Below are 19707 nucleotides of genomic sequence, written 5' to 3'. Positions count from 1 at the left end.
AAATAAAGTACATGGATTATTAACACTAGATTGCCCAAGATTGTCATTTACACTAGATTGTCATTTTGACTGCTTTTCAACTGTTTTTTCATTTGCAAAAAATGTACAAATAATAATTCATAAATTATTTCTTTTTCAAATGAAGTAAATTTTTTTATTGTTAATATTTATTAATCACTTGTTATGTAACTGTAAATAATATAAAAATATTAAAAATTAATTAAACAAATTTCTTTACACATTAGTTATTCTTTCACAATGCATTCATTTTGACTGCTTTTGGGCGATGTAGGTATATACTAAGTTCCAGTCTTTTAGTGTTAAAAATATGCAGATAGTTAAAGAGTTATTAAAAGTGGGCTAAATACTTTTAGATTTTTTTCTATAATTTTAAGAAAACAAAGCAAAAAAACCTTCAGAAAATTGTTCGATTACTTTCAGAAAAGAATTTTCCTCATTGTAACACACAACAGATCAATGTATCATCAACAATTCAATGCAAGAGCAAATAATGAAACTAAAAATAAAATGAGAGCAGAACTTTTAATATTTTACATTTTGTTTGTTCGATAAAAAAAAATTTTATTAAAAAAAGAAGCTAATTGTTTGGAAAGAAAATTGTACGGTGCTTAAAATACAGGATGTTTCAAAAATTTTCTTAAAAAAAGATTGTTGGGAAATGCACTGTGCATTTGGATTGCTGATTTTGTGCGTCGAAGAACGTTTTGGTGGATAACGGGAGTGACAGCAGATGGCGATTGCTTTTTGGCGATTGCGATAAAAGCCAACAATTATTTCTAATAATTAATACAATTTAATTATAATTTCATTTAATAAATTCTTAGAGACCTAATTAAAAATAAATGAATATTAGTTCCATTTCTAATTTGAACAATTTGCTAGTTTTAAAATTAATTTTTAAGAATGCAGTCATGTCTCGATATTGACATAATTGCTGAAAGTAATAAGTAAACCTAATCACGAGATGAGAAAACGAGTTTGCTTTGCATTGTCTTGGTGATTTAGATTGTTCCCTATCAGCAATTAATCTAACAAACTCTATGAAGATCTGTGGTCAGGTGGACCTTAGGAATTTTACTTCACACAGTTTGTGTCATATGTTGAAATAAATTTTTAAAAACTCATTTTCTATTAATTTTAATTATTTTCTTAAATTTAAATATTCCTCATAAAGGGTTTTTGTTTTCATAAATAGTTCAAACTGTGGCAATTATTGGGTAGGTACTTTATTTACGTCTAACTAGAGCCGCGGTGTCGTAGTTGTTTCATCCTCGGGTCCAGGTTTTCATTTTCCCTCCCCATCGACTCATAATAGCCTCTTATGATTCTACTGCTTAGCTCGTAAACTAGCTTGGCGCGATTATCGCCTCTTTTACACCAAATGTTTATTACCGATGAAGCTTATAGAGTAAAATATATAGCGAGGAATAGCGTGACGCTCTTCCTCATATTTGGGAGGTGCGCTTGTAACCTTTTCAGTAATTTCTTGGGGGGGGGGGAAAGATTACAAGATCATGTACTTTGTTTGAGACTGAAAGGGGAACTAACAGTATTATGCTTTCAACAATCAAGAAGTTAGAGACATGCTTCTTTAAATTTTATTTTTAAAAATAATACTCTTTAAAAATAAAAGCTCGTTTTTTAATAGGAATTTCTTGTTTTTAATAACATAAGCATTCTTATTTATGGAATTTTTAATTTTAATAACATTATTTTTAAGTTTCAGAATATTCTTATTTTCAAAAATCTAAATTTTTTAAAACTATTATTTATTTTATTATTGGTTGAAGGAAATTATTATATTTTTTTTAAATATTGCTTTTTTATTTAAAGAAGATCAAATTTTTATTATTTTTTATAAAAAAATTCTCATTTTGTTGAATATTATTTATTTTTAAAAAATATTCTTTGTTTTAAAAATATTTAATTGTTTTTTAAAAACGTTATTTCTATTTAAAAACATTATTTTCTATATTTAAATTTTTCTTAAAAGAATTTTTTTATTTTAAAATATAATTTATTTTTTAAAACTATTACTTGCTTGGAAATTATAATTACATGGTACATTTATCAGTAAAAAATTTTATTTTTCAAATCTTATTTTACTCTTCCTGTTAGCGATTTTTCAAGTAAATTTTATTCAAGCATTTATTATAGATTACCTCTTTTAATATTAATTAATATTTTATATTAATATTTTTGAAATATTAATATATATATATCTTAATATTTTTAAAAACTAATATCTTTTTTTATATCGAAACATAGCTAAATTAAGTTACTAAATTTAAAAAAAATTGTGGTTAAATATTTAAACTTTTAATCAAATTAGACTTCGAGTTTTCTACACATGGGATGTCAAAAACTGTGCCGTGAATACCTCTTGATCTAAGGGTTATAAAAACATGGTTAAAATTGAAAATATTTTTCAAATTAAGTTAGTATCGTATAAAAGTTATGATTGCGTGACTTGTTTCAGTAAGTTTTCAGAAAAGTAACTTTTTCAAACCTAGTTTTAATGCTTAAACCTAAAATTAGAAAAATGATCTTTACTTTTATACAATAGTCTGTAAAAAAAGTTTTTTTTTTTTAAAAAAAAGAGAGGGGAAAAGAAACTAGAGCCGCGGTGCTTTTGGTGAAGGTTTGGGAAACATCCCTGAGGATGATTTGAAGACATGTCATCAAAATATGTGAAGCCACTTCTTCAATTTAGACATATATCTGAAGGGGAAGGAAGTTTTATCCAGATCTTTGTACCCATGGTACTGCCCAGCTACCGACCACAAGACTTTCGATACTACAGATTTTACGAACACGTTCTCGGAAGTTCCTAGTGGAGTCGAGGATCAAATCCCGGCCCCTCCAGATACCGTAGTCCGATTCTATAACTTATGGGCTACCATGGCCCTTCCAATCATTGAGAAAGTTTAAAAGATGTCTCAAATCGGTTTGTATGCATGTTAAATCCATTCTTGAGTTCTAAGTTCAGAATCACAAGTTTTTGATTTTACAATCGAACGTTTACATGCTTTTCGCTTCTTAACTAATGCTCTTTCAGTAACTTCGATGTACGAACTTACAACCTTTTGTGTTATGGTCTAGTATTCAATAATAATTTGGTGAACTTCGTCTAACGTTAGAGTTCTACGATTGTGTGTTTAAAATGATTCAGTGACTTTGGCGCAAGAACTTATGGCATTTTCTAAAATATTTATAGTATCTGGGTTACACCGGCCACCTTGTTAAATTGTTCTATAACCCACTACTGCAGTCTTCGGTGCTCACTTGATCCGTTTTCATGAAGTCGCTATTTCATGACTATACGTTTACACTAGTCGATACGAGTTTCGCATCCGGCTTTCACCGACCACAGTGCTGGCGTAAAATATCCTCAGTGCTGGACGAATCCTGGATCAGACTCCCTTTGCAGTTCGGCTAACCATGAAAGGTTTTCGTGAATTTCCTCCTTATGTAACGCAAATGCGGGTAAGTTCCATCAAAAAGTCCTCCATGAAGGCAAATTTCTCCCAATACTTAATCCAGGAGTTTTGTTATCTTCTGGATTGGATTCAAAATTACAAGGGCACGAACATTAGTGGTCGTAAACCCAAAAAATTGGGTTGGCTGCTCAACGATTTTTATAAAATAAAGTATACATTTACACTGTCTATGGAGTATTGTTTTTAGTGCTTTCTTATCTATATAAACTCGCGACTTTGCATTGATTTCATGCATGGATTAAGAAATATGTGCATCACGCTGTTGTAGTTGTTGTAGTTCAGTTACGATAGATCCATAGACATTATACTTCCACCAAACACTATGAAGCATGTAGGTAGGGGGAACCCCAACCTATCCTTAAGTTGGAGATTTTTTCTTTAACTTAAAAAGATCCACTCCTGGTATTGAAAATATCAATCTGCTTATGTATTTGTAATAATAAATAAAAGAAAGTAAACTCCATATTCATTTCCTCCAAACACTATGAAGCATGTAGGTAGGGGGAACCCCAAATTATCCTTAAGCTGGAGATTTTTTTCTTTAACTTAAAAAGGTCCACTCTTGGTACTGAAAATATCAATCTGCTTATGTATTTGCAATAATAAATAAAAGAAACTCCGTATTCATTATGTATATCTTTATTGATTCATATGTTAATATATATGCCTGTGAGCTCAAATAGCCTCGTCTAAATTTTATAAACACTAATAACACGATGCAAAACAACAAAAATTACAGAAAGGTATCGCCAAGAAATTATGAAAAAATATTTGCAGGGTTACGATGAGAATCGGTTTTTCTGCATTCCCTTTTCAGCAAAAAGCAATAGTCGTTGTTCATGGATGTCTAATTTCAAAATAATATTGGCAGTATTCAAAATACAGAGAGGTCGTAAGTTTGATTAGCGGTGGAATCTAGGATGCATTTTCTTTTTCCTTCTGTAACTTGTTGATCCTGTTCTTAGCTTTGACAAACACTTTCAGACATGCTTGCGTATTTATGTATAAATGTGATATTAGGGGCATTAATGTGTTATTTCTTTATGTATTCATTCACACACACATTAAATTGAATGCTTAACGGAAGGAAAGGCTTACAAATCCCGGCTAATTTGATCAACAAATAGTATAAATTAGTGAAAGACAGATCAAAGACACAACTAGGGTTACAGTGGGATTCGAACCCACTAACTAGGAAGCTCCATAGAGTCAGAAAAATGTTAATAAATTTATTAATGTTGTTGTTGTTGTAGTTCATTTACGTCGCACTAGAGCTGCATAATGGGCTATTGGCGACGGTGTGGGAAACATCCCTGAGGATGATCCGAAGACATGCCATCACAATTTTAATCCTCTGCTTCGGTAGCCCGACGACCTACACGCGAAGTCGAGCACTTTACGGTAGAACAGTTTATTGAGAACCAATGCTGTACACTCTCGTTCCCTACGCAAACTGAACCACGTTGTCACCCACCCTCATACCGACCGCAGTCAGTGATGCTTGACCTCAATGATCTGCTGGGAACCATGTCTAAACGATCAGCCCGCTGCTGGACATAAATTTATCTATGTATTTTGTTGGTACATATATATATATATATATGCAGAATCAATTGCATAAGTACGGCATATAGTTTTTGTCCAGTAGAAAAACAGCACGAGGATAAATTCAAGGTAATGGCGGGATTTGAACCCTCTACCACCTCGCACCAAAGTATTTGTTGGACGATAACTGTCGGCTAGGGAATGGCCCCTAGTACTAAACTGCTATCTTTTCAAAGAAAAACTTGTCCCGCAGTGGATTGATCGTTAAGACACGGTTCCCAGCAGATCACCGAAGTCAAGCATCACTGGCTACGTTCAGTGTGCGGGTGGATGACCACTTGGATCAGCCTGCGTAGGAACCGAGGGTGTGCGGTATTGGTCCTCGTTAAACTGTTATACCGTAAAGTGCTCGACTTCACGTGCAGGTCGTCGGGCTACCGAAGTGGGGGTGCCATCCCCTCTGCAGAGGATCAAAATTGCGATGGCATGTCTTCGGATCATCCTCAGGGATGTTTTCCAGACCGTTGCCAAGAGCCCATTGTGCAGCTCTAGTGCGACGTAAATGAACAACAACAGCAACAACAAATCAAAGAAAAACTTTGGAGCCTCCATGGACGAGCGGCATCACTCGCCAAATGCTGTGCAAAGCGTGGAGGTAGTGGATTCGAATCCCACTCTGGAAGTATCTTCGTGCTGTCCTTCTTATTATGCTATCTGTCCTTCTATTTGACAAAGGTTTATAAGCCTAAATTGAGAGCACAAGCCTGCAAATGTAAGTAATTCCAATAAACCTAATAGATAAAAAAAAATTGTCGCCTCTTCTGTCCTTCTAACTAGTTTAACATATGGGAACATTAAGCAATACTGCACGTAGTTTTGTCAACGTAGACTTAGTTCAGTTTCGTTTAAATTTGCTTCAAAAAATTGAAATGATTTAAAGCTTTATGAAACTAACTTTTAAGATGAAAGTAAAATTAAGTATATTTGTAGCGTTTGCTTTTATAATTGCTTTGATTATTCATGAGGACCATGCGGGTGTTGTTTTAAAAAAATTTAAACCAAGTCGGACTTTATCAACGGAAACAAAACCTAAAGTAGATTCAACTAAAAAAGCTTCAAACCATCAAATAATGGATAAAGATCAGAAGAAAACCACGACAGAAGCAAATAGGGAGGTATCATCTATTAAAAATTCTACTAGTTTTAACAATGAAACAGTTGTGACATTGGAAACTATTAGTAAAGATAAACTCTTGAATTCATCTGTTATTTATGAGATAACAGAAAACACAGTTTTAAATTCGAACACGTCTAAATCATCAAGGAGCTTGTCAGTCGAAAATGGTGTCAACAGAAATAACTCAAACTGTTCAAAATCTTTGCTTTCTTCAAGCGAAAAAGACCAGAATTGTTCAACTACACATTTCGCTTCAATTTCAAATATTTCTGCAGAGATAAATAAAACCAAAGAAAATTCAAATTCTGATACTCTTGTTTCCAGTAAGTATTTTAATAACATTTTAAATATTATTTGCCAATAATTTGAATTTAAATCAATAGCAGAGATTGCCAAAAACTCTGTACCAAAATTAACTAAAATCTGCTTTTTTTTTTTTTTAAGTATCACATTTGAATTTTTACTTGCTTCAACAATATTTCAATTTGAACTATTATCTCTTTAATTTTATTAAGTCCAGAAATCCACGGCTATGCATAACTTATTCCAACTGATAAAAATATTTAAAAATAAAAGTTTCGTCTGACTCTAGAACTAGTTGGCACTATAACTTTCTATCTCAGTAACAATTTGGAAATATGTGATTTTATTGGTACCGTTGTGAAAGGTTTTTAAAAACTTCTAACTTCCTGTGTAAAAAATAATACATTTCTAGAATACAATATTATTAGCACAACATTAAAATCATGAATCTATAAATAGCCGAAGTGGCAGATTCATGTTTTCTGCCAGCTATACGTAAACTTTATGTACAGTGCGCAAACTAAAAAAAAACGGACCACCCTTATAACTGCTGATCTAATGATCGGATCGTTCAAGAACTCAATTTCAATGGTTCAAGGGGGTGACCTGAAATATATTAATTAGTGCAGGCGATGTTTCAAATTACAAAATCAGACACAAAAACGTACTTTCTCTGAATAAACATATCTTTTTTTTTTCAGATTTCTGACTCCCAAAATATAGGGGCAGCCGCAATCTGGGAAAAACTGGTCAGGATCCAAAGTTTGGACCCTTTAATGTTAATTTTACTTATTTTGCCATATCTCAAATTTGTAAGCGAATTGAAAATTTTTTGCATGCAATTATGAAATTCGTTCATAATTCCATGCAAAATATAACTTTCAGTAAAATTATTTTTCATTATTATATTTGCCTAACAGTCTAAAACATTTTAAATTATAAGGTATACAATTTTTCGCATATTTTTTTTATAAAGAATACAATTTCAAATGGCAAAATACGAAATATGAGCGAAATCGGTCGAATAGTTTCTGAGAAATCAAATTTTGAAAAAGTCTTACTTTTAAAATTCAATTTTTGAGGAACTATTCGATCGAATTTGTTCAAATTTTGCACTTCGCCTTGTAAAAATACATTCCTTAAAATTATGTAAAAAATTGTATGAAATTCAAAATTTTTTGACTATTAATAAAATAAGTAATAAAATGAAGTTATGAAAAATAGTAAATACTCACAAAAATCTGCTTTTGCATGGAATTATCTTTAGCTTAATGAAATTTATAATTGTATGAAAAAAAAAAGTTTTTTAATTGACTTAAAAAATTTTCCGAGATATGGTGAAATACAACTAAGACTAAAATATAAGAGTCTAAACAATTTTCGTTTTAGGTGAGGCAAAAATGAAATTGATTCCTCCTTTTCTCAGTCCACTTGAAAAATGTGATTTTGAAAAAATTTCTTTAGTTCTGTGGTGGTAAATTTTGCTTGTAGGAATTAATAAAGAATTAAAACTTTGCTTCCTCCAAAGAAAAGCAACAATTAAAATATTCAAGCTAAGTGAAAAATATTCGAAATTTTGATTGCAAATTTTGTTTCTCTTGAACGAAATCGAGTTAGTAAAATGAAACTAAAAGAAAATTTTTTCAATTGTTTGGGCGCTTCAGGATGAGGAAAATAAAAATACAATTATCTTAAATAGCTATAGTTCCAAACATAAAAAAACTGCCAAAGATAACGTAATTTTTTTATTTTATTAAAGGTCAGAGAAATTTTAAATTGTAATGTATACAAATTAATACCATTTTAAATATGTAATTTAAATGAGTGAGTACGAAATTTGAGGGAAAGGAGTTGAATAGTTTCTAAGTCATACAATTTCAAATCTAAGCATCTTTATTGTGCAGTGAGCAAAAAAATAAACGGACCACCCTGAATAACTCTTGATCTAATAATCGGATCTTCTCATACTAGGACTTAATATTTCGAGGAAGTGACCTCAAATGTGCTAATCAATAAGTGCACACGATAGTTTAAGTTACCAAATCAGCCATATCATAGAGAGAAAGTACTTCTCTTAATAAACATACCTTTTTTTTCGAGGGATTCAGATTTGACCCCTGAAATATAGAGAGTAGCCTCAATTTTGGAAATATGGTCCTATTGTTTGCGTCAGGAGAGTGGACCAAAGTTTGACCCTCTAATGTTAATTTTACTTTAAGGTTTTAATTTAATTGAAAAAAATGTGTACAAAATTATAAAATTCGTTCATCCAAAGATAATTCCTTGCAAAATATTACTTATAATAATTATAAATTTTTATTATTTTATTATATAATAGTCGAAAAGTTTCAGATTGTAAGGTATTAAATTTTCAATACCCTTTCAAAGAATGTAATTATATAGGGCAAAATACAAAATTTGAGTGAAATCGGTCAAATAGTTCCTGAAAAATCGAATTTTAAAAATATGACTTTTTCGAAATTCAATTTCTCAAACTATTAGACTGATATCGCATTAAGTGGTTCAACATTAAAAGTAAAATTAACATTAAGGGATTCAAACTTGGGACCCCTCCTAACCAAACTATATGGATCATATTTCCCACACTGCGGCTACCCCCTATATTTTAGGGATCAGAAATTCAAATCTGCAGAATTTTTTTATTTATTCAGAGGTGGACACTTTATTTACGTCGCACTAGAGCTGCACAATAGGTTATTGGCTATGGCAACTATATATTTTTTTCTTCCTATCCAATATGTATTTCTTCAGATATTTGACCATTCTAAGATTTTTAAGATACCTTGTCCAGGTTTCAAGTATTTTGAAGCTAGAATTCTGTTGCTTAACAGCTTGGAATCTCCTGATAAGTTACAAATTTTTAAGACATTGTGCTTCAATTTAATAAATTTAAACTTTCGTTTTCAGATGAGAAATTTTCAAGTGATTCTGCTGTGTCACAGAAAGAAAAAGGTCAACTTGAAACAGTTTCCGATAATCATCCGGCAGAATTGCCTAGAAAAGAAATTAAAATAAATATAGCATTGAAACAGCCGTCAAAGAATAACATTCAATCTCTTAATGCCTCTCAACCAACTGTTTCTGGTCATCTAAGCAACGCTAACTTACGAGACTTAGAAATTATCTCCAAAGATAGCTCTGCTATTCAATTAGTTACTGAATCGGAAACATTACAAAAAGAGGGTGATAATTCAGACTCTGAAAATATATTAATAAACGAAACTCTTAAGGTTCATAAATCTATTTCGGATGGGTTGGAGTTTTCGGCACATTCTGAAGTCACTAAAAATGATAGTTCTATCATGAAAATAAGTAATGAATCTGAACTATTACAAGAGAAGGATGATAGTTCTGACTCAGAAAATACGTTAGCAAACAAAACTCTTCTTAATCAAACTGGCCATGAATCTACTGCTTCTGTTGGTTTAGGTTTTTTGGCACATTCTGAAGTTTCAAGAAATGATAGTTCTGTTACGCAATTAGTTAATGAACCCAAAACATTGCAAAAAGATGATAATTCTGTTACGCAAATAGTTAATGAATCTGAAACATTGCAAAAAGATGATAGTTCTATATCTGAAAATGTATCAACAAACGAAACTCAAACTGGTCTTGAATCTATTGTTTCAGCTGGTTTAGATTTTTTGGCACAATCTGAAGTTGCAAAAAATGCCGCTGTAGCTATGGAAATTTTCAATCTTTCTGATTCTTCTCTAACAGATCACATAATTGATGACAGTGTGATCGATTTAGTGCTGTCAGCACAGAATAAGTTAGACGCAGAAACAGCATCCAGTGAGATAGAAGATATTAAAAATGATTTGATCCCCAACAATGAAATAAATGAATCTCATGTCAACACTGATGAAACAGAAAGTGATATAAATTTGCTTCCAATCGACAAAAAAAAGTGTCCCACTCCAGGAATCTGTGTTTTTTGGTTCATGGCTCGAAACGCCTGTACTAATGATGGCGAATGCTTGGGTTCGAAAATTTGTTGTAGAGTTAGGTGTTCCAAAAAGTGTATAGATGTTTAGAATACCTCTGTTTTGACTAAAAATGTGTAAGTTTAAAATTTTTAAATGTTATTTTTTGTGCATACGCTTTTTAAATGGAATTTAAATAAAGTTTATAGATTTCATTAATGTAATTTTTTCATAACTGATAGATCTTAAAAGATATGTTGCGCTTTCCATCTTATTTCTAATCACTAAAGAGTGTATAAAAAGATTCAATGCACTAAAATTCTATTGAAGTTAATTTGTTTAGTGCAACGTTTGAGAATCCTAAGTTTAACTCAATGCTTTAAAAATTGTTGTCTGACAGACTTGTCGAGATAGGAGTTTCAAAGATCTGAACAAAAATGTGCCTCAAGTGCTTTAGGATTATTTTCAACTGAAATATAAATTATGATCCATTTTATGAGCACTTTTCAGTTCAATACAAATTAGCTATTAGAGCACTAGTGTATTGCTGGTATGCGTTAGGGCCATCATTTCATGCGCACGATCTTTATAAGATATATCTTAACATACTTGCTGATAAAGTGCAGAGAACTAAATTAAAGATATTTCACCCTGAATAACTTTTGTTCTAATGACGGGATTTTTGCAGTGAAATAAACCTTTAATGGTTCAAAGGTTAAATTAAATATGATAATTTGTGCTGGTGATAATTTAAGATACGTAATCTGACACAAGAACTTACATTCTATTTCTAGTAATTGGATTTTCACGTGAAAAGTTCTAATCTTTATGGGAGATGTAAACTTTAGATATGCTAATTAGTAACTATTAAGTTTCAAATTCAGACACACAAAAATGTTTTCTCTCTGAATAAAGATACTGTTAATTTTTTCTGGCGGGTTCGGATTTTAGACCTTCAAAATATTGGCGTAACCACTAAATATGGTTTCAAGGGTTTAGTCAGGACGGTGATTGAAAGTTTGGACTTTTAATCTTTGTTTTTTCCCTCTTATTTTGCCATTTGGCATTTTTATTATGAGAATCGTGTGAGAAGTCTGCTCATAATTATGAAATTAGTTTACCCAAGGATTATTCAATGTAAGAAGCAATTTTAATAATTTTTTGTTTGCTTTTCTTACTGTAAATTGCTACTTATTTATCAAATTAATGAGAAATACTTTTAACAATAATAAATAATACCAAACTGTTATACTGTAAAGGATTGCTTTGAGGAAAATAATGAAGAGTTTGCTTTTATTTCAGCAATATTTAAATTTCATTGAATATTTGCGGGATAAAATTCCGTCATCAAGATTCAGTCAATCCTCTTTTTGAGCATGGTTTGAGATGCTACGAAAATGTGAAGAGAACCCAAAGACAGTGGCTAGACAAGATATTGAGGTCATAATAAAATTCCACTCTGTACATATGCGATAAATCCGATGATTTTGCATAAACAGCACTAAATTTAGCAAATGTGAGAATTTGGCTGATATGTGATAAATAGTAATTTTTTCAAATGTGATATTTTTACCACATTAAATTAGACTTTAAAAAATTTGTTTATTGACTTTTCTTTCAAATTTTGTATTCTATATTTGTTTATAACTTTTGAATAAACTCTTGTTGAAGAAACTTTTTTCAAACTGTCAAAGCGCAGTTTCCATTTTTTTTTCTTTTTTTGCTGAAACAGTTTTTTTTAAAGTAGACGTTGTTTCACTATAAGACATGGAAGGAGCTTCGTGCAACAACGTGCTCANATCGCCGCGGCAAGAGATACTTCAAAGGAGTGAACCAGCCCTTCTATTCTCTTTAGCCCTGCAACGTGCTAGCTACCAAATAAAACTGTCACGAAAAATTTCACCATAAGCAGGCACTCTTTCCATCTAGGTTGGCTCCACTCACTACAATGCCAAAGGTCCCCTAACGTGTTTAGTTAGTTTGTAACTAATTTCAAAGTGATGTGAACTAACAGTAAGTAATCAATCTTTAAACCAGGGCACAGCTCAAAATGCATATTTACGAAAATCGATCCAGATTAATGGGAAAACTCTTTTCTTCGTCTTAAACAAAAATTCGTGTTAAGCATTTTCGCCTTAAAAATGTTAAGATAAATACGTTTTCGCCTTAAAGATATGAAATATTATTTATTTTTCATTTTTTTTATCTATAACTCTACTTTCAATCTGTTTCGTATTCCTCATTTCTATCTGGTGAATCTTGAGTATGAGTGCCTATTCTTCAGCCCTCGAAGTATGTCTACGTTTTTCACTGTCTAATTTTTGAAGTAAATTAAGTTTTTAATTTTTCAAGTAATTATGAAAGTATTTATAAATTCCGTGAAAAGACGTTTGTTAGTCTCAAATTTTTTTTTATTTTTTAGATCTAAGTTTCATTTTAAAATTTTATGAAACGATTTTTATTCCGTTGTTTCATTCGAGCTTAGTTTCCCTTAGGAAAATTCGCCATAGGTTTGCCATAAAAAATGCCATAGGATATTCCTATGGGGTTTTGCCTATGGTAAAACTTTGCCATATACGTATGGCAAAATTTTGCCTTACATTCATGGCAAAATTTTGCCATAGGCAAAACCCCATAGGAATATCCTATGGCATTTTTTATATGGCATATTTCTGCCATACATGTATGGCAAAATTTTGCCATACGTATATGGCAAAACCCCATAGGAATATCCTATGGCATTTTTTTATATGGCATATTTTTGCCATACATGTATGGCAAAATTTTGCCATACGTGTATCGCAAAATTTTACCATAGGCAAAACCCCATAGGAATATCCTATGGCATTTTTTTATATGGCAAATTTTTGCCATAAAACTAAGATGTGCCACATCTTATGAAGAAGCATTTTTCCAGGGGCTATGGTACACCTTTGCCATACAGCTATAGCAACATTTCTCGTTGATATTTTACCATACATCAAAAAATAATTACAAGAATCTTTCGCAATGGATGTTAAAAATGCAAAACTTAAAAATTGTAGAATAAATATATACACAGAAAGCTTTTTTTTAAAATTTCCTTGATAAGCTTCCCCTGTTTCACTTGCAGAATCCTTTCTGAATGCTGTTCTTATTCAAATAAATTTTAAACAGTAAATACGAACCGTTAGAAAATGGGTCCGGTGGTCGGAACGAGTGGGGAAAATATTGGTTATGTTGATTAGGAACAATATATATTGAGTACAATCAACCAATATTTGTTAAAGCTGTAAAAAACAAGAAAATAGAAAGTGGATCTGGAGGTCGGAGTGAGTATAAAAAACGTTAATTTAATTGATTGGTATCATAATTAGTTGGATAAGCGTCAGATATTAGAGGAACCTAAAAGAAAGCGAAGTAAAATAATGGTTCGATGGTCGGAGCGAGTACGAAAATTTTTTAAATTTTGATATGTGATACTAAGCAAACTCAGAAAATTTATGTTGTTGTGTTAAGCACAGTTAGAAAAGAGAACGCAATATAGAAACATTGGTAAATACAAATCATGTTTAAGACATGATTAAAATTGGAAAAATTAATAATTGCTATTGACAAATTGACACTTGGTCAGGGATAGTAAATAAAAATTAATTGGATATAGGAAATCGCTATGACGAAAAAGTTGTACACTTAAGGAAAGATTAAATTGTTAAAAGCATTTTTGGTAACAGCTGCAGATGATATGGCCAGGGACTGTCCCATTGATGATATTGAAGCAAAATAATTGTCAACCAGTAATCCAGCAAATCTAGTTAAGTGATGACCCTAAGCTATGTATAAATATGAAACAGAACATTGTACCAGTATATGTGGATACTTTAGAAATATTAGTTGTAAGATAGTAAAACGCAGAGACATGATAAAGAACAATTTAATAGCAAGCAAAAATTAAACACAAAATAAAAATATAAAGCTCTAACATGTGTAAGATAATGTAAAAATGCATTGCAAGAAGCTAAGTGGAATTAAAATAAAAAACTAATGAGAATGTAAATACTGACTTTGATATTGATATATGAGATACCGATAATAAAAGTTCCAGACAGCCGGAAATTAAAAACTTAATAAATTCAGATAGATAATCGCATAGGCGTTTGCAATAAAATGTTTTTGACCAAGAATGAGATCGAAAAAATATTAAAATAAATAGCCTAAGTTAGCGAAAGATTCCACATGTAGTGGATGACACGTTAATATGGTGGTCTGATACTCTAAGCCTAAATCAATGGAACATCGGATTTCAAACACTCAAAAGTGGAAAAATTGGCCACCCGGAGGCCGGAAAAGACTCACCAGGAATGCCTTGTGGGATTACATGGTGAATTTAATTAACTTCGGGGTGAAAAAATGGATATTTCTTTCTTTTCGAAGATGTTTTTGAGGACTCCATAGGAGATGTTGTTTCGTTGGTGGGGATCTATATCAGCTTTTCCTTATGGTATACTGCCATACAAATCTTTATGGTTACCATTAGCCTATGGTATACTGCCATACAAATTTCTATGTTTGCCATAGGCCAATGGTACGTGCCATTAAAATCCTTATGGTTACCATTGGCCTATGGTATACAGCCATACAAATCTTTATGGTAACCATTGGCCTATGGTATACTGCCATACTAATTTTTATGGTTGCCATAGGAGAATAGTGACGTGCCATATAAATGCCATACAGGCCTCTATGGTTACCATTGGCCTATGGTACATTGCCATACAAATTTCTATGGTAGCCATAGGCTTATGGGGTTGTGCCATACAAATTTCTTTGGTAACCATAGGAGTATGGTATCTTGCCATACGAATTTCTATGGTAGCCATAGGCTTATGGGGCTGTGCCATACAAATCTCTATGGTAGCCATAGGCGTATGGTATCTTGCCATACAAATTTCTATGGTAGCAATAGGTTGCCATAGATTACCATAGGCTTCTCTATGGCAAATTTTCCTAAGGGTTGTAGCAGCATATCTTACTTAGACTTTATTTCTGAAATTTTTTTCTCAAAATTTACTAAAACAGTGAAGCGGGAGGTGGTGAACGAAAAAGTCTGTTATGTTATTGATTTTTTTCATATATGTTTCGTCTTCTCATACTTTATACAGGTGCTGGACAAAATAATGGAAACACATCTATGTTAATACATTTCTTTCTGTTTCTCAAGAAATACTTGAAGAATCCATTTGTAACTTCACTAGCGTTTACATCATGCGATTTCTCATGCATATTAATGAAGTTTAAAGCTCTTAGAAATTTGAGGGACCAACAATAAATTACAAGCAGAAAATAGTGCTTTTAGATATTCTAAGTCTCTAAGCTAAAACATGTAGCAATGAATTTGTAACTAGCAAAAATTATTTCGGTTATTACATGCAATTATGGAGCAAAATTTCGTTATCTTAGCTTAAATATTTATGGAGATAAGCACATTTTTATACGGAAAAAAAACTATTTTTTTTCTTACGTTTTTTGCTGATATTCAATTAAACAATATTTACGGATCAATTTAAAAAAATTACAATGAAATATATAAGTAATTAGAATAGATTTTTCATATTGCGCATTCGCCAAAAAAATTTACCATTTTTTATCATAATTTTGTAGTGAATCGTATTTGGCACCTAATGAAAAAAGTCCGATTTGAATATCTAAAAAATTTAAAGAGTTCCAATAAATTTTCTAAATAGTTTTTGCACTTTTTAGAAGAAAGCTAAAAATGATACAAATTCTTCTACAAATATTATTTTGTATCACAAGACAAAATAAAATAATAAATTATAATACCTTACAATAAGCGCTCATACGCCTAAATATGATTGTATCAGGAAAAAAAGCAAGCGAAAAAGCATATACTTTTCTGTGGGATGATCCCCAACAGTGCCGGTTCATTGTTAATAAATCTTGCTTAATAGTGCAAAATAAAATTTGTAAAAAATCCCTTGTTATTTGAGCTTTCTTTTAAAAAGCGCGAAAACTACTTAGAAAATTGCTTTGAACTTTTTAAATTATTCAAATCGGACTTTTTTTATTAGTTGCCAAATACGATTCACTACATAATTAAGAAAAAAATTAGTTTTCATCACGCATGCGCAGTACAAAAGAATTACTTTAATTACTCCTATCTTGGACAGTTTTATAAAGATGTCCATATCTACACAAATATATAAGCTAGGCTTGCATAACTTTGTGAAATCATTGCATATAATAACCAAAATAATTGTTACAAGTTACAAATTTATAACTCCTTTCTTTCATAGGGTGCTCAAAAACACTTTTTACCGTTTGTAATTTATTGTCGATTCCTCAAACCTCTAAAAGCTTTAAACTTCTTTGGTATGCATGTATACAGAAATCGTGTGATCTAAACATTTCTAAAGTTATAAAATGATTCTTTAAGTATTTCTTGAGAAATATGAAAGTATAGTAGTGTTTCCATTATTTTGTCCACCCCCTGTACACGGTTGTCACATTGGTCGAACTTAATTTTCCTTCTTAGGAACATAACCTTCGGAATAATGGAGAAATATAATTATTTTATTTTTAAAAAGGAGAAACGTTGTTAACACAAATTGTAAAATATTTTATCTCCGAAAGCTATCGTCTTCAATAAACAGTCAATACTATAAGACCTTTTTTGTGGACATCAGACTGGAATGGTAAAAAAAGGGACGACAGCAAAGGAATGTCAAACTTACAGGGGATGCCTAAGTAGACGTGTTAATTTTTACGTGTGAGTAAGATGAATGAGATGTTTATAAGTATAAAACCAGTGTTTTGATATAAGAAAATGTTAGAACAGCAAATTGAAATTTATGGAAAAGTTTCAATGGATTGTTAATGGTTGCAGATGATATTATGTAATGCGCAATAATTTTTTTAAACTTTTGCACACTGGTTGAAATTTTTTAATTATCAATGAAGAGTTGAGTCGAACGATATACAAAGTTACCCTCTGAAAAGGCTCAAATTTTGTTTTTTCCAGATTCGCGCTGGTTGCAATCCGCTGTGATTTAATCATTTAACTTAATACCACCTTTAAAAAAGGCGCTTTTTAAAGGGCTTCCAGCTATTACTATACTTTCTGAAGCCCTGAAAAACTCCCTCATAGGTTACGAGTTTTCCAAAATCTTCCGATCCATCCAAAGGAGCATTAGAGGAGATCTTAAAATAAGATCTTTATTAGGAGAGAAGCTTTAATTTAACACTTTGTGCTTTTATTTTGTACTCAAAGAAAGAGCAGGCATATAATAGTATAGAGTTAAAACTTATAAAGCAACTTAGTCCACAGATCGTGGGTCATGTTTTACTTAAAACATGTCGAACGCAAATAGTTTTGGGGGACTGTCCTTCACCGTCGCTACGTGCTCTCACCTAGATTAATGCGTAGGGTTCAAAAATTGCTTAAAATTAAATATTAAATATAGAATTTTTAAAGTTGCAATGTAGTGAAAGAATATAGGTTTTTTCTCCACTTATTAGAGGAAAACCACAAGTCCTCCCTTGTATCATACAGTAACGGTTATTTATTAAATTACATAATACAACTTTGCACATTCCTTCTGATTATAATTAATAAAAAAATTATTAATGTAAACAAGGTATAAATTTTTTTTATTTGTAAAGAAAATTACATGGGTTATATTATTCTTTCTGATACGTTGTAAGGTAAATTGGTGAGGCTACTCAGTCTACGTGTTTGAAAAACACTGTTTTTGCAAAGGTAATTTTAAATTTTGGAATTAGTATGATCTATTTGTACGTTGGATACAAAATGTGTTTTCCTTTATTTCTGTCATGCTTCGGGCCTAGTTTGATGCTTACATGTAAAAACAAAAGAAATTAAAATTTCCCAAATTTAAATTTAAATTATAATAATATTGATATTGGCAAGCGAGAGAACTTTTGGGAAGATAACTTCGGTCTTTTGTCCCGCAGTGGACAGATCGTTAAGACACTGTTCCCAGCAGATCACCGAAGTCAAGCATCACTGGCAGCAGTCAGTGTGCGGTTGGGTGACCACTTGGATCAGTCTGCGTAGGGACCGAGAGTGTGCGGTATTGGTCTTCGTTAAACTGTTCTACCGTAAAGTGCTCGACTTCGCGTGTAGGTCGTCGGGCTACCGAAGCAGAGGATTAAATTGTGATGGCATGTCTTCGGATCATCCTCAGGGATGTTTCCCAGACCGTCGCCAATAGCCCATTGTGCAGCTCTAGTGCGACGTAAATGAACTACGACAACGACTTCGGTCTTTCGTTATTTTCTATTTTTATTGTTCCTCTGTGTTATTGTTTGCATTCCCTGCCATTGGAAATAAAATTTAAAAAAATTAAAATCATGAAAATAAAATAAAATTCTTTTTAAAATTTCCCAGGGGTATTGCTCCTTAATTTTAAACTGCATTTTTTTAAATTAATAACAGGGCACGTTTTGAAAGGGGGTGGGGGACAATAATATTAATTGCAGCTAATTTTTATTTCTATTGATAATTATGTCATATGCATTAAATGTTCATTAAATAAGTAAGCAATTTTCTATTTAAGAAAGTTAAAAGCATAATAACTTTTCTTTTTGAATTTAAGGACATCATATTTTCTTCAAAAATAACTTCTTCAAAAATTAATCCTAATTTTCATGTGTAACAAAATGGCTTCCTGTTCCAAAAATATTCTATAAAGTAAGAAATTAATTTAAATGTAAAAAAATTTATTTTGATAAGTTAAAAGTACTTACTCTATTTTCTGTAAAACTAATAACGCTGTTTTGATAACTGCATGCATCAATATATTAAATAACGTTTACAAAAAAATCTTTCACACAGTAAAATATAATTTATTTAGTGCTGCCATTTGTTAAGGATATTATGAAATGATCAAACAATTAAAAATTTGTTCACTCATTTTAAAACATCTAAACTCTATTTATTGACTTATTTTGTGTTACATCGGCACAGTTAGCGTCATGACAGTCCAAAATTGGATCTTTGGATTAGAAAAAAAAATTTCAAAATTTTTTGACATAAATTGTTGAAAAAATAAATTTAAAAACAATCGATGTAAATTCTTCTCACTAAAATGAATTATAAAGTTGTTATATTTTCTTGCCTCACTACATATCACCTAAATATTCTTATAAATAAATGAGCTGTAAAGTAAGAAACTATAATGTGACATGAGTAATC

General features: G+C 31.3%; 1 protein-coding gene across 1 annotated transcript; it reads left to right on the top strand.

Moving 5' to 3' along the window:
- The first annotated feature begins 3462 nt into the window (after positions 1-3462).
- LOC107455578 (uro-adherence factor A) lies at positions 3463-12167 on the top strand. The gene is made up of 4 exons (XM_043050584.2): positions 3463-3507; positions 5619-5838; positions 9475-10630; positions 11796-12167. The coding sequence occupies exons 1-3, from the start codon at positions 3463-3465 to the stop codon at positions 10602-10604; spliced, it is 1395 nt and encodes a 464-aa protein (XP_042906518.2). The 3' UTR covers positions 10605-10630; positions 11796-12167.
- Positions 12168-19707: the final 7540 nt, after the last annotated feature.

The sequence above is a fragment of the Parasteatoda tepidariorum genome, chromosome X1, assembly GCF_043381705.1.
Source record: "Parasteatoda tepidariorum isolate YZ-2023 chromosome X1, CAS_Ptep_4.0, whole genome shotgun sequence".
In the NCBI taxonomy this organism is placed as follows: Eukaryota; Metazoa; Arthropoda; class Arachnida; order Araneae; family Theridiidae; genus Parasteatoda; species Parasteatoda tepidariorum.
The sequence above is the reverse complement of the archived record's forward strand: the minus strand, read 5'-3'. Positions and strand labels throughout refer to the sequence as shown.

Coding starts and splice junctions, on each gene's coding strand:
- LOC107455578 (XM_043050584.2), top strand. CDS start 3,463: ATGAAAGGTTTTCGTGAATTTCCTCCTTATGTAACGCAAATGCGG. Junction 3,508..5,618: donor CTTATGTAACGCAAATGCGG/GTAAGTTCCATC, acceptor GTGCAGCTCTAG/TGCGACGTAAATGAACAACA. Junction 5,839..9,474: donor GAGAGCACAAGCCTGCAAAT/GTAAGTAATTCC, acceptor TTTCGTTTTCAG/ATGAGAAATTTTCAAGTGAT.